The following is a 14015-nucleotide window of genomic DNA, read 5'->3' on the forward strand; positions in this document are numbered from 1 at the left end:
GTCCAGAAGAATGCAGAAGAACAAAGAAAAGGAGTGTGGTTGTGCTGTCAGGTGACACCGTCTGCTCGCTCTCTAGGAGCTTCTACTCCTGAAAACCGGTAAGACGAAACATCAAAACACAGGGCATTTTGAAATAGTTAAGTAAAATTTTAAATTTGTTCTGAACTTTATTTTGCAGTAGCCCCAAACTGAATTCATCCTGAGACCGTGCTCTCCTCTCGTTATGCGGATGCCACACTCTGGGAACGTGCCTTTAATGGGCTACACAACTCTGTTTATTAATTCTGCCTTCCAGAGATGTACGAGGCCAGGTGAGATCCTCACTCAATTCCCTCCCCCTCACCCACCCCACACCATTTGCCAGATAGTTCCAGGAGTTAACATGTTATCTATCTAGCCTTCTAAGAGCAGCATCAAGCCGAGGAAGCCAGCCCTCTGCCACAGATAAGCCACCTGTCAGGGGGGAAATTTATTTGGGTTTGGTGTGTGGCTACCACATTTGAAGTGACTGTTATGTCTAGGAAGGACCTGGAATCAATGTGCTGGGCAGGGCTCTTGTTTTTACCAACCATAAAACTTAAAGAAGAGTTAACTCAGCATCCACTGACAAGGCTCTTTCCCAGCAGCTCACAGGGCCAGCTTGATTCCATCAGGGTGGTATCAGGACGGCCAGAGGTCAGCTCTCCCAATAAGGAGCAAAAGTCTATTGTCTCCAACTATGCTGATAATGAGTCTCTCTCAAAAAAGAAGACAGGTACCCACCCCCAAACCCTATACACCTTCTGACCTTTTCTGTGTGTAAGTTGTGGTGCATCCCATAAGTAACAGTTTCAAATTGCTGAAAATGTTAAGGAGTTTCAAGCTAATCCAGGAACAGGAAGTCATAAACAGGTGAGTTTCCCATTGGGCAATATATTTGGCAAGCTTGCACCTAACCTTACACTGTTTTCATCACAGAGCAAAGCCACCCAATGACCATGGTGTCTTGCAGAATTGTCAAGTGAAATGTGAGGGAACAAGAAACACCTCAGATCATCAGCTGCTTCCCAAGCCTTGTTCAGGGACCAATAAACTAAGACAAAATTGTCACACTTCCTCACACCACACACCGCTCCTTCTGTTTCCTCCTATCCCAGTGGAGTGACTTGTTCCCACAAATTGACATATGCCACAAAATACACGACATTGTGCTCCCTCTTTAGTGATTTGGTTTGTGCAAGAAATTTTGATGCTGTAGTTCTATTTACATAATCAAGGATGACCAGTCTTGATGGTACCTGCAGAGGCAGACAGATCTAGGAAGCCAGCTTGGTCTATTTAGTGAGATACAGGACAGCCAGGACTAAAAAGTAAAGCAAGCCTACCCCAAACAAAACAAAACAAGAATCAAGGAGGAAGCCATCTGAATACAGCCAAGTACCTGAACCTCTAGGAATGGAATTATTTACCCCAGAGAAGACACAATTCCAAGTCACCAGTCTTCATTATCAGAATTCTATCTGCACAGGGTTTTAGACCCCCTGATCTGGGAGGCAGAGGCAGGTGGAGGAGTTGAGGCCAGCCTGATCCACACAGTGAATTTCAAGTAAGCCCAGGCAAGAAGAAAGGAAGGAAAGGAAGGAGGGAGAGATGGAGGGAGAAACTAATTATAAAGAGAAGGCATCTTCAGGGCATATCAAGAACACTAAAGCTCACTGGGAAATGGTGACCCACCCTTTAATGCCAGCACTCAGAAGGCAATGTCTCAGAGTTCTGTAGGCCGTCTTGGTCTACGGAGTTCCTGGACAGCCAGGACTACAGATAGAGAATGAAAAGAAAAAAGAGGAAGAGGGAAGGGAAGGGAGAAGAGGGAGGAGAGAGACAGAGAGAGAGAGAGAGAGAGAGAGGGAGAGAGAGAGAGAGAGAGAGAGAGAGAGCGCAAATAAGTTACTGATCTGCAAGTCCAGCCAGATACCTGGGCTCTTCCAAGATCTTAGAGTCATTCTTTTACTTAATGTCTTGTACTCTGCTCTCAAACAGGCTGATCAGAGGGGTGTAATGATTTACCATAAAACGTTTACTAGTTTGACTGGTAAACCCAGCATTCCATCAGGAATTCAACCCCAAAAGCTAAATAAGCAAATATCACCATCAACAATAATATATTGAAAACTAGGTCCCAGGAACAAAGTATTCAATATGTATGGATTTGCTTTTCCCAGGGGGTGAACACCTTTCTCCATTTTATAGATGAGAAGCCTGGAGCATCCAAGACACTGAGGAATAATTGGTAAACTGGAGAGCCAGAATTCAAATTCAAGCAGTCTGGTTCACAAGGCTTCCAAATAAAAGGCAAAAAAAAAAAAAAAAAAAAAAAAAAAAGAAAAGAAAAGAGAAAATTACACAAAAGAAGGATCATGAATGGAGTGGCAATAGAAAAAAAAATCCAAATCCCAATACTCCGGCAGGATGCAAGTTCAAGGCCAGTCAGGGCTACAGAGTGAATTCCATATTAGCCTGGGCTACAGAGTAAGGCAGACCAAAGGGAGGAAGGGAGGGAGAGAGGAAGAAGAGAGGGAGGAAGGAAGGGACAGAGGGACAACTCATGGCAATGAGGTTTCTTCCTCTCAACTTCCCAGGAAGTTGAGGCCAACTCCACAGTCAGTCCCATAGCATATTCTATAAAGATGTCAATTTGAAAGCTCCCAGTTCCCATCTAGGCTCTAGATACACGTCATCTAGATGCAGTGACCCGAGATTAGACTCAGAAATGTGCCTGAGAAAAGCCCTCCTTCCACCTACACACAAACCAACGTGCAGCACACGCTCTAATACAAGAGTAAACGTTCCAGAGTGCAAAAGAACAAAATGCCCTCATAGGACACATGCGCAAATGTTAACATACAATATATTCAGTGGTTCCGTTCCAATATAGAAGAAGCAATGAGGGGTTGGGGATTTAGCTCAGTGGTAGAGCGCTTGCCTAGCAAGCACAAGGCCCTGGGTTCAGTCCCCAGCTCCGAAAAAAAAGAAAAGAAAAAAAAAAAAAAAAAAAAAGAAGCAATGAATGGGGCTGCATATTGTCAGAATCAACCAACATCTAAGTCCTATTCCTAGCTCCTCCTCATGTAATTTCCGGTGGCCAGCTGCACCCCAGAATTGTAAAACTGATATAATAAATGATAATTATTTCAGATCACAAGTACCAAGGCACTTTAGATGGAGCTATGTGATAAAATCCCTACTCTTGTGGAATTCTCATTCTGTTTGAGGCAGTGGAGTAACGGACGGCAACACGAACGCTATCGAGAACAAATAGAGCAGTGTACACACAGAAGGAGAATTATGAAAAAGAGCAGAGTGAAATAACAATGACTCCTTAATAAGAGAAGATTGACCAAGAACTGTTAGGTATAACAAAATGTTGGTGACTTGGGGACATTGACAAGTGTCTTCCCGGAAGTTGGATTGGCTGCAGGCAAGTAGGGGCTATACAGTGATACCATGTCGAGAAAGAGAGAAACAGAGACAGAGAGACAGACAGAGACAGAGAGCAAGAGAGAGGCTTTGTTGTGACGGGATAGAGAAATTGGGCAACGGCTCACTGTGATCTTAGACTCTTTATATAAAGATGAGACATATTTATAAAGTTCTCATTTGAAGCACACTTAATAAGAGATTTATCTTTTCTCTCTTTTTTTTCTCAAATTTCAGGACGCGGAATGCTGGCTCGGCGTGAGAATGCTAAGCAGGTACAACTGTGCTGGGATATGTGTGCCAGGGTCGCCGGAGCAGGGTTCATTGGGCAGCCTATTGTGGGCTGAGGAACAGTGCGTTCTTCTCGAGAGCCCTCACCGTCCAGAGCGACTCAAACTGTCTTCATTACTGCCTCCCAACTGCGGCCCCAGCTGGAGATTCCGCAGTTAGAAAAAATGTTTAAATTCTGAAGAGAAAGTCAATAGAAATGAACTGTCAGGGACAAAGCAACCCCAGTTGCAGGCAGACCAAATACCTCTGCTTACCAGCAAGAAAGCCTCCATTGTAAAAGGGATTTTGCCCTTTCTTTAGCATTCCTAAGTAACAAAAGAGAGGGCTGCAAACCCACGATAATTAGCGATAGTTTTACTCACACCAAAAGCGTTCCTATCTGGTGCTCAATAAAACAAAAATAATCTTTTTTTTTTAACCTCCCTGAAAACGGCTACTATTTTTAAGCCATCGAAAGTCACTTCAGTATATTAAATGAATGGCCCATAATTGGTGCATTGTTCTGATGTTTATCTAAGACTCTGCATGAGTGGTTTTGCTTGATGCTAATCCCATTACAAGGAAAATGGACTGCAGTTTTGAATCTTTCTGGTTCCTTTAAAGAGAAGAAATGGGGAAGCTGTTTAATATCAGATGCCATTCATTTTACAGATGAGTAATAAAACACCGGTGTGAGTGGGTGGGGTGGGGAGTGGGGTGAGCCTACAACTATTTCAAAGCTTTTAACATAGGTAGAAATAGTCCTCGATGTGTAGAATAGTCAAAAGGACCTAAAGGTGTATGAAAATCTAGCAGGCAAAAAGGCCAGAGGCATTAAGTAGCTCTTATGCGATAGGAAATTTGTATTGGTGGGGAGGGGTGCAGGAGGCCTGGCTTCAAACTCGAGTTCCTCCTGCCTCAGCCTCCCTAGTTCTGAGATCGCAAACATGTCTCTCCAATGCCTATGTCTTACTTGACTTTACAAACGATCCCAGGTTTGGGACCTTAACTGTTCTGCCTAAGCCATCCTCACCTTCTCCGCCTCCTTAAGAATACTCCTGCACACCGTTCTTAGTTCTGGAAAAGAATCTCTGGAATGGATACAAGGTGTTCTGTCTCTCAGGGCAATGTGTTGCCTTTAGAAACTTGAAAGGCTAGGGATCATGACACAGAGGTCTGGTCTCACTGGCAGAACTACAAATAACAGAACCAAGCAACTTGGTCTTCAAATACTGGAGAAATAAATCCTCTGGGGCTTTTCTGACATCTGTTACTGTCTGTGAGTGATTTCTAGGTATCTGACAGATCAAGACCCACTTATTTCTAAGAAGAGGGGAAGAAAAGCCATAATGATAAGCTTGTTTTGGGTTCATCTGAAAGCAATGACTGCAGGGAAAAAAGGGGGCGGGGTGCTATCTGGTTTCTGGTGACGTCTCCTCTCCCTTAACCCTTGGTCACATAAGAACACTGATGCAGCTAGCAGTAGCTATGCATCCAAACCCACGTTTAGGACAGCCAAGCATCACTGGTGAAATGGATCTCAGCCATGACTCTCACTAGCCACTGACACCACAGGCATACAGACAGCTTGGCACAGCTGTCGACAGAGGACTGTCGCTTCGCTAAGACATGCCCTTCCTGCAGGCCCAGGCATCTGTTCACTCTGACCACCATGCTGTCACTTTCAACTACAGCAGCAAGAGGGTGGCTTTGCTCCAGAAGACATCTGACAATCACTGAAGACATTTAGGATGTCCTGAAAGAGACACACCACTGGCGTCTAACAGAAAGACGTTTCCTGCAGGACGTAGAGCAGTCTAGACTTCTCAAAAATCCTAGTGTCACAATTAGATCCAGCTAATTTCCAGGAGATCCAGAAGACAAAAAAACAAGCAAAACAAACAAACGACGACAACAACAAACCCCACTGTGGTGAAGAACAAAGGATGCAAAGAACCAAATCCAGACTAGAAAATTCTAGGACAACTAATGTGGCTTCCTTCTATTCCTCCCCTCCTTCTTCTGAGTTTTGTTTACTTATGTGTAGCAGTGTTTTCATGAAAAATAAAATCTTCCACAGTAAAAAGCCATGAAGAATAACATTTTAAAATACAAACTATCAGCCAGATGTGGTAGCTTCTAATCCCAGTTCTCAGGAGGCAGAGGCAGGTGGATTCCTATGAATGAGGGGCAGCAGAGCTACATAGTGAGACCTTGTCTCAAAAGAAGAAAGAAAGAAAGAAAGAAAGAAAGAAAGAAAGAAAGAAAGAAAGAAAGAAAGAAAGAGAGAAAGAAAGAGAGAGAGAGAAGGAAGGAAAGAAAGGAAAGGAAAGGAAAAGAAAAAGAAAAAATAGCTATATACACTTCAAGACAATCAATTTTATAAATTTTCATTCCTAATGCAAGACATAACTTAGATGCGGTAGTATGTTTCCAGCACTTTGGAAGACTAGGAGTTCAAGGTCACAGTAAGACTGAGCCCAGTCTGATGTGCAAGAGACAGCCATGCCCTCACTGTTGGGCTGTGGATTGGACTCCTCCTTTAGAATCCCTGCGGACCTGGAGTGCCTGTTACACCAATTTACAGTGACTGCTGGGAAGCTGGTAGAGACCAGTTCCTTCTCTATAAGAGGTCAAACACTCTTGTGGTCCCTATATACATCCATACTGGCTCTTTCCTAAAACATTTTTAAAAAAATTTTAACTATGTGTGTGTCTAGTCGAATGTATATGCCACTAGGTCAGAGGTACCGTGTCCCCTGGTACTGGACTTACAGGCAGTTGTGAGCTGTCTGAAATGGGTGCTGGGAGCAGAAGGCACCATCGTTCCAGCCCTAGGGCAGATGAAAGCACTAACGCAGAAGTATGAAGGTTGCTAATTTCCTGATCCGTGAGGATTTAATACATAAAAGCAAATACAATTTCACAAAGGAGTCCTTGCAAAACTCCTTACCTATGTGAGGTTTTACTGAAGGCTTGTTGTGCAGGCACTGAAGAGCTCCTACACGTCTCGTCTCATTCCATAACCAGGGGTCTTGACTACAGCCCTCTCTCCTTACCTCACCAAGCACTTGGCACTGAAAGAAAAATCTCCATCTCAAAGATTGATTAAGGTCTGGTGAGATGGCTCAGCAGAAAAAGGCACCCGTTGCCAAGCCTAATGACCTGAGTTCAGTCTCCAGAACCCACATGGAGAGAACTCACCTCCCATACGCATGAGTGTGTGCGTGCATATGTGTGTTTGTGTGTGTGTGTGTGTGTGTGTGCGCGACACAATAAAATTATTTAAAAATTCCTGCTGAGATATTTTACAAAGCCTGGTCCCTCCCCTTTATTCTCTTATTGCGGCTACTCATCATCCTCATATCCTAGCAGGTTACTCCCCCCCCCCATCCCTATCCCCTCAAAGATCCAAAGCAGTGTGGTTCTAGCTGATCCAGCCATGGCTGGAGGGTACTCCCATGGAAACACTCCACAGACTCTTAGCTGCCTTTCACTCTGTCAAAGTAGCATTCCTTTATTACATTTGGCATAAAGCGATTTTTACACATTTGTAAATAAAGGAAAAAGACACTGTCCTGGTGCTGTCTGGGAAATATGAGCCTTTCTCCTGGTAGTGGCCAGACTGAACCGGAAGACAAACCGAGGCCTAGCACAGTACCTATACCCTTTGAAGTTTTAGTTCCTTTATTTGCAGGAGACTATTATGCCTGCCCCGCTGTCCTAATGGCTGGGATTATGATGCTCAGAATTCACAAAAAGCCACAATATGCCATAGGTCATCACTGTGTGGAAAGGGCCTACGGCTTGCTTCACAAAATACCAAGGCCTTGACTCATGAACACCCGGTATCACCCTGTATTGTGGCATCCAGACGCACGCACGCACACCGCTCTAAAATCGCCAGTGTCCAGTCAATTATATGCACAACATCCAAAATGAAACAGAATGACATTCCTGATCCTCCTGCCTCCACGCTAGGATTACTGGGGAGGAGCACCACACCTAGTTTATACAGGACTAGGGATCCAATCCAGGTCATACTGCATGACAGCCACTCAACCAAATGAGTTGTAGCCCCAGCCCAAACGTCTGTATTTCTCACTGCATAACCCTGGCCAGCCTAGAACTTGCTATGTAGACATGGTGGCTGGCCTGGAACTCATGAAGACCTGATTGTCTCTGCCTCCTTTTACACCCATTGCCTACCAGTTTGGTATAAATCTCTTTGCTTTTGTCATAGTATACCACGTAGCAGTTTCTCTTCTGACTGTTATAACTTATACATTGTATACAGAGAATACTATGATTTATATGTCTTACTTTGTGGCAATCAGTTACAAACTCATCCAAATAACTACCATTATACAGAAATACATTTTCAAAATGTAACTATTTTCCAAAGGAGTCTGGAAAATACAGAGTCCGCAAAAAGAGGAGAAACTGAGAAATTTTACCTCAAAACTTGACCAAGGCAATTTAATAAAACTATAGACTTTGACCAGAAATGGATTTTGCCCTCAATTATTCAATAAGCGTGGGGACTTCTGTTAATGTTTAAAAGTTTCTTACTTCAAAAAACTTGACATGCTAAGACAGGACAAACAGGATGTCTTGTTAAAGGAGGCTGCTATCAGACCATCACCCCTAATCCACAAAAGAATCTGCCAAAAACTCTCAACAAGAGGCATATTGTAGGCATGTCTGTCCATCAACAAATCTAGGAGGTTGATTAAGATGCCAAAGGTGAAACCAAGCACCGTGCAAAGACTGAAGCAGACTCACGGCAGTTTCTCTCGTCAGAGCCGTCGGGGCAGTCGCTGACATGGTCGCACCTGTATTCGCTCGGAATACACTGACCGTTGGAGCACGTCATCTGCTGAGCCGAGCACGTGGTCCCAGCTGCGAAGAAAAGAGAGCTTTGTTCACAGTTACTACCAAATATAGGCTAGCCATTGACGTTTACCAAATGTGATGATACTGGCGGGGAAGACAAAGACAAGCATAAAATGGATGTACACTTCACAGGAACACATGTAAAAGCAAAGTATTTCGCATTGTTGAGTACAACATAAATTTAAAAGGTATATGACAGAGGGTGAATAAAATATGGTATTGACCAAAGATTGGTAAGTAAAAGGGTAGGGAAATGATTCAGTAGCTAAGAGCATTTCCTGCTCTTGTGAAAGATCCAGGGGTCAATTTCCAGCACCCACATGATGGCTCACAACCACCCATGACTCCTTTTCCACAGGACCCAATTCCCTCGTCTGGCCTCCTTGGGCTTCTGCATGCACACAGTGCACATAAACTCATGCAGGTAAACACACATGCACATAAACGAATAAATAAATACCTTCAAAGAAGAAAATGGCAGCAGTGGCTCACAGACACACAGGAAATACAGCCCGGGTGTCACAGGAAGGAGTAATAACACGTGACTATACAGTCAGAACGTGGAAGGGCAAGGCAGAGGCAAGAGGACCAGAGTTCCAGACCAGCCTCAGTGACTTTGCAGGGAACAGGAGATAGTGGTGTGTGGTGAGGAGGACAGCAAAGGCAATTTCCTCTCACACAGGAGGAGAATAGACAGGGACTGTTTACACACTTGGCGGCTGCGGGCGGGCAGCTAGCTGACCCAAATGGACAAAAGACCGTCACACAATAAACATCTAGACAGCGTGCACAAAGACAGAAGGCTAGCTATGACCGGGCAAAGGGTTTCATAGGATATTTAGTTTGGTTATTGTCATTTTGGTTTTTAGACAGTATCTCACTCTGTTACCCTGGTTGGCCTGGAAAGCATTATGTAGCCCAAATGGCCTCTAGCTCATGGCACTTCTCATGCCTCTGCTTAAGGTATGTGTGGGCACACAATCTACTCAGACCTTTGTAGCCCTGTCTAGCAGCGGGCTGGCCACTCAGACGCCAAGCACACGATGAGCGGAGGGATGGAAATATTGCTGAGCCTCAGAAAGTTTCTAGGACAAATCAGCCAGAACTGGTGAACTAGTGTGGGCGGTGACAGAGAGGGAAGAATCAGGAATGACTTCTATGTTCCCAGAGCAGTTTCCAGAGAGACCGTGATTTCTTTCCCTGCCTATGGATGGCATCTTTCCTGCTACTCCTAGAAATTTATTTTAATAAAGTACAGGCAAAAGGATCTGGGACCTAAGCATAGCTTCAAGTCCTTACCAGCCTACAGAGCAGAGAATAACAGGACCATCCTGAGATGGGACTCACTCACGGCCACTATTTTAATTTTAATACTTCAGACTAAAGTCTGACAAGCTACCCAGTTCCAAGCCTCAGGGGTCTAAGTCTGTATAATAGGCACACTTTATATAGCCATGAACCAGGTTACCAGCATGAGATTACCAACACGTCACCAGAGAGTTTAAGGTCCAGTCCCATGTTGATGAAGAATCAGCTCTCTGTCACCTGCATACAGCAGACTCACTTGAGCTGTCACAAAAACAGAAGAAAATCCCGCTCCAAACACTTACCACAATTTTGCTGTTCGTCTGCACCGTCCGAACAATCCTTATCCTCGTCACACACCCAGGAGCTAGGGATGCAGGTCCCCTCAGCAGGACACAGGAAAAGGCCTGATTCGCAGGACCTGGGAGCTGAAACAAAACAAGGTGGGGGGTGGGGGTACGCAGGCAGACATCTACACCTCTGCCTGACAGAGTAACAGCAGTGCCTGAAGAGAATGTATATCAACTCTCACTGGACATGGCTGTTAGATCATCCTGGCAAAGACATCCAAACATGTAATCTCAAACCGAGAATAAAGTTAAACATATACGCACACAATCTTACATTTCTAGCATCTAATAGTAAAGTGTCTCGGTGGAGGGGAAAATAAGTGAAATTTGAAGAGAAACCAAGAGTGAAATAATTCTTTCCACATTTACTGGTTTTAGGAATTCGGGTGAGTTCTGAGCCTTAATGGCTGCATCCTCAAAGTGAAGCAAACAACGTGTGTAAAAGAGTCATGCTAGCTGTCTTTGTCACAGGCACTGTGGATGTCATAGTCATAGGGCACTGAAATATCTGAAGACCTGGAGACTGTCCATATATGCCTGCATCCTGGAATGCTCTTTGTGCATTCTGCCCCTCTTCTCCCATTGCTTAAACAGTAAAAGCCCAGAAATCAAAGTGAATTAATATCATACAATCATGTCCTACAATATCATATGCCAAAACCATAGCTCTCTCTGTTATTCAAGGGACAATTCAGAAAATAAAAAGCATCACGGTCAACTAGGGACTAGTAGGAATGAAAAAGTTACCAGGCTCTGCCCCCACTACGGAGGAACATCTTGCAGTCTGCAAGATCTACTTGTGTGTGGAAGTGTGAGAGGACCAGATCTTGTTCTTTCCTTCATTCCCATTCTAAATGCATCCCCAGAGCGTGACTCCTGCTTAAGTGTGCCATGGGGTGGTCAAACCTCATGTTGTCTCCTGTCTTCCTGACTGGGATGATAACTATTGTCTGTTTACCTGTCAGAATGAAGGACTTGGCAGCCTAGTGACATCACCTATGACAAGGCAGAGCAAAGGACTTGAGGATTAGGGTTGAGGTCAGTGGCTTAAGAGGAGTGACCATGTCAACTGTAAGTGACTCAACTTCACTTCCCTACTCTGAGATCTACTCAGAACATTCTAGAGTTATTATAACATTATTGTTGAGCAATTATTATAATAATAATATATAAGTATATTATTATTATAGCTATATGAAGAGATGTGTCAAAACAACTTAAAAGTCCATAGATAACTAAAGTAAATTTCAGATTTAAAATATTATGTTGTTTTACCTAGATTTTAAATAGCATTAAGACCAAACTAGCCATTGTGATGTGACGTTCTTTGTGATAATGCACAAGTTAATATATATATATATATATATCATGTATATATATATATATATATACACAGAGAGAGAGAGAGAGAGAGAGAGAGAGAGAGAGAAGAGAGAGGCTCTCCCTTTGTATAAACCATAGTAGCTCACATAAAATCTTCTGATTAACAAAATTTCTCAAAGTTACAAGCAACAGTAATTTTCGAGTTTCAGAAAACCCAGTTTAAATTCATTCTCAGTCAAGGCTGTAGTCACAGGCTCACAGCAAGGACCTGGTGCAAACAAAGTGAGTGCCTCCCTCCAAAGGATGTAAAACTGATACTAATACCAGCTCAGCCCAGCCCAGCCCTGGATCTGCCGCTAAAGCACAGCCCTTCTCTCATTACGGCTCAGACCATACCCAGCCAAGCCTGGTCACTTACGACAGCCAATTTCATCTGTGTCATCCAAACAGTCTCTGGTCCCATCACACCTCCAGGACGCAGGGATACAGTATCCATTGTCACAGCGAAAATTCCCACTGCCGCATTCTGGAATAACAGAGAAACAAACATTGTTTCAAAAACGTAAGCTATTGAGAGACCATGTCTCAAACAGGACAACAAACCTTTAACATATGTCATTTGACTGGAGGCAAGGTGGGGAGGAGAAGCCATGATCAGAATGTGAGAAAAATATTTTCAATAAAAGAAAAACAAGATATTCTATGAAAGAAATACACAAGTAGGGACGAAATAAAAAAAATATTCAACTCTTTAGAGCCAAAAGAATGCAAATTATGTGTAAAATTGGGAAAGCAATTTCACGCTGATAACATAAAAGGCATTTGTTTGGATATCTGCAAGATGGCTATTTTCATACACGATTGATTAGAGCACACCTTGACATGACCTGTCCAGGAAGCTATTTGACAGCATGTACCTTGCTGTTTAAAAATGTTTACTCTGCCAGGCCGGGTGGTGTATGCCTTTAATCCCAGCACTCAGGAGAGAGATTTGGGACATTTTGGGGGATTTTTTTTTCCTTTTCCAAAGGAATTGATCAAAGAACAAATACTCATCAAGATTCGAAATATTCTCATAACATTATTCATAATAAACTACAATATTCACAATTCAATATTCCTATCCAATAATCCAAGAAAATCTATGTTTTGGTGTATTAGGAATTCATGAAAATGTATTTAACTAAGACACAGAAGCAAGTGTTAGCCAGAAGATTAGCATAGCTACCTCGTTGTTTGCTTAGCTATGATGTTTCAACCTGATTCCTTGTGACTCTTAGCTGACTATTCATTATTAAACCATATACAGCAAGGTTCAAATTCAGACCAATTTTGTTCCTCTTTTTAAAACGAATGTGTATATTGTCAAGAAAGTTTTGCAACCAAAGGGCACAAACTTGGCCCCAAACCCAAGTGGCAGAGAAATTGTAAAGGGGATATGGCATAATCTCATTTTGTTAAAAGAAAAAAAAAAAAAAAACCACATTCTGCAATGGCACTTAGAATGTGCAGTGGACTAATCTGATAGAAATCCTGCAAGCTTCCTCAATATCCAGTCAGTGACCTTCCCAAAAATTTTGTAACAAACAGAAAAACAATTTTCAAAGAGGGTGGCCAACTTGGAGAAAATTCAAATTTATTTCACAAACTCAAGGAATAGGAGCACTTTTCAGAGTTGAAAAAAAATAATTTTATTTTCCTTCTGTATTTAAGCGATCATGCTAAATGAGACAATTCAGGTTTCTGGCTATAATTAACCCTACCTTCACTAAATATACAAATCAATTACCTGCCCCTAGAATAAATAAACAAGACGTTATCCTGACTTGTGTGGATGTGGGCATATCAACGGCAAGACATAAACAGAGTTAAGTGATCTATTCCTAGGGAATATAAGCTACTTTGTTCACGGAATGTTCAAATCTGATTGTCTGGTAGTGACACCCTGATTTATAATGTATGCTGCAAATGGTCAGAAACTTCCCTTGGCTAAATGGTGGTACCGAGTGGTACAGGCATACGTACACCCAAATACCTTCTATAGCCTAATGCATGGTGGTGGTTGGTGGTGCGGGTCTCTTATCAACTACCTTTAAAACACAACAACCTCCCTTGCAGAAATGCCCCTAAGGAATGTACAAATTCACTCTGGAATCCCAGAACTCCTCATTGGATTTCGTTCTAAGAAGCAGTATTTCCCTGGGAGATTAGGGGCTTCGGGGGTTCAGCTATGAACACAACAGATATTAAATCATCTTTACCAATCAGCTCTATTGTTGGTAATCCAGCGTAATACATTTGCAAGTTTAATGCATCTGTGTCTCTTAATAGTTAATCACTCCCGAGTGAAAACCCATAGCCACTGTAAAGGACAATCTCACCAGAGTTTTATATTGTTGCAGAAAAAAATTGCCT

The 14015-nt window shown here is 42.8% G+C and overlaps 1 protein-coding gene across 1 annotated transcript in view; it reads right to left on the reverse strand.

Annotated features, from left to right (window-relative positions):
- Positions 1 to 14015, reverse strand: part of Lrp2 (LDL receptor related protein 2) — a 157788-nt gene that overhangs the window by 113579 nt on the left and 30194 nt on the right. Inside the window, 3 exon segments of the mRNA NM_030827.2 lie at positions 8512 to 8628; positions 10233 to 10355; positions 12019 to 12126. Of these exon segments, the coding sequence (NP_110454.2) occupies positions 8512 to 8628; positions 10233 to 10355; positions 12019 to 12126 (348 nt within the window).

The sequence above is a fragment of the Rattus norvegicus genome, chromosome 3 (assembly GCF_021556685.1).
Source record: "Rattus norvegicus strain SHRSP/BbbUtx chromosome 3, alternate assembly SHRSP_T2T, whole genome shotgun sequence".
NCBI lineage: Eukaryota > Metazoa > Chordata > Mammalia > Rodentia > Muridae > Rattus > Rattus norvegicus.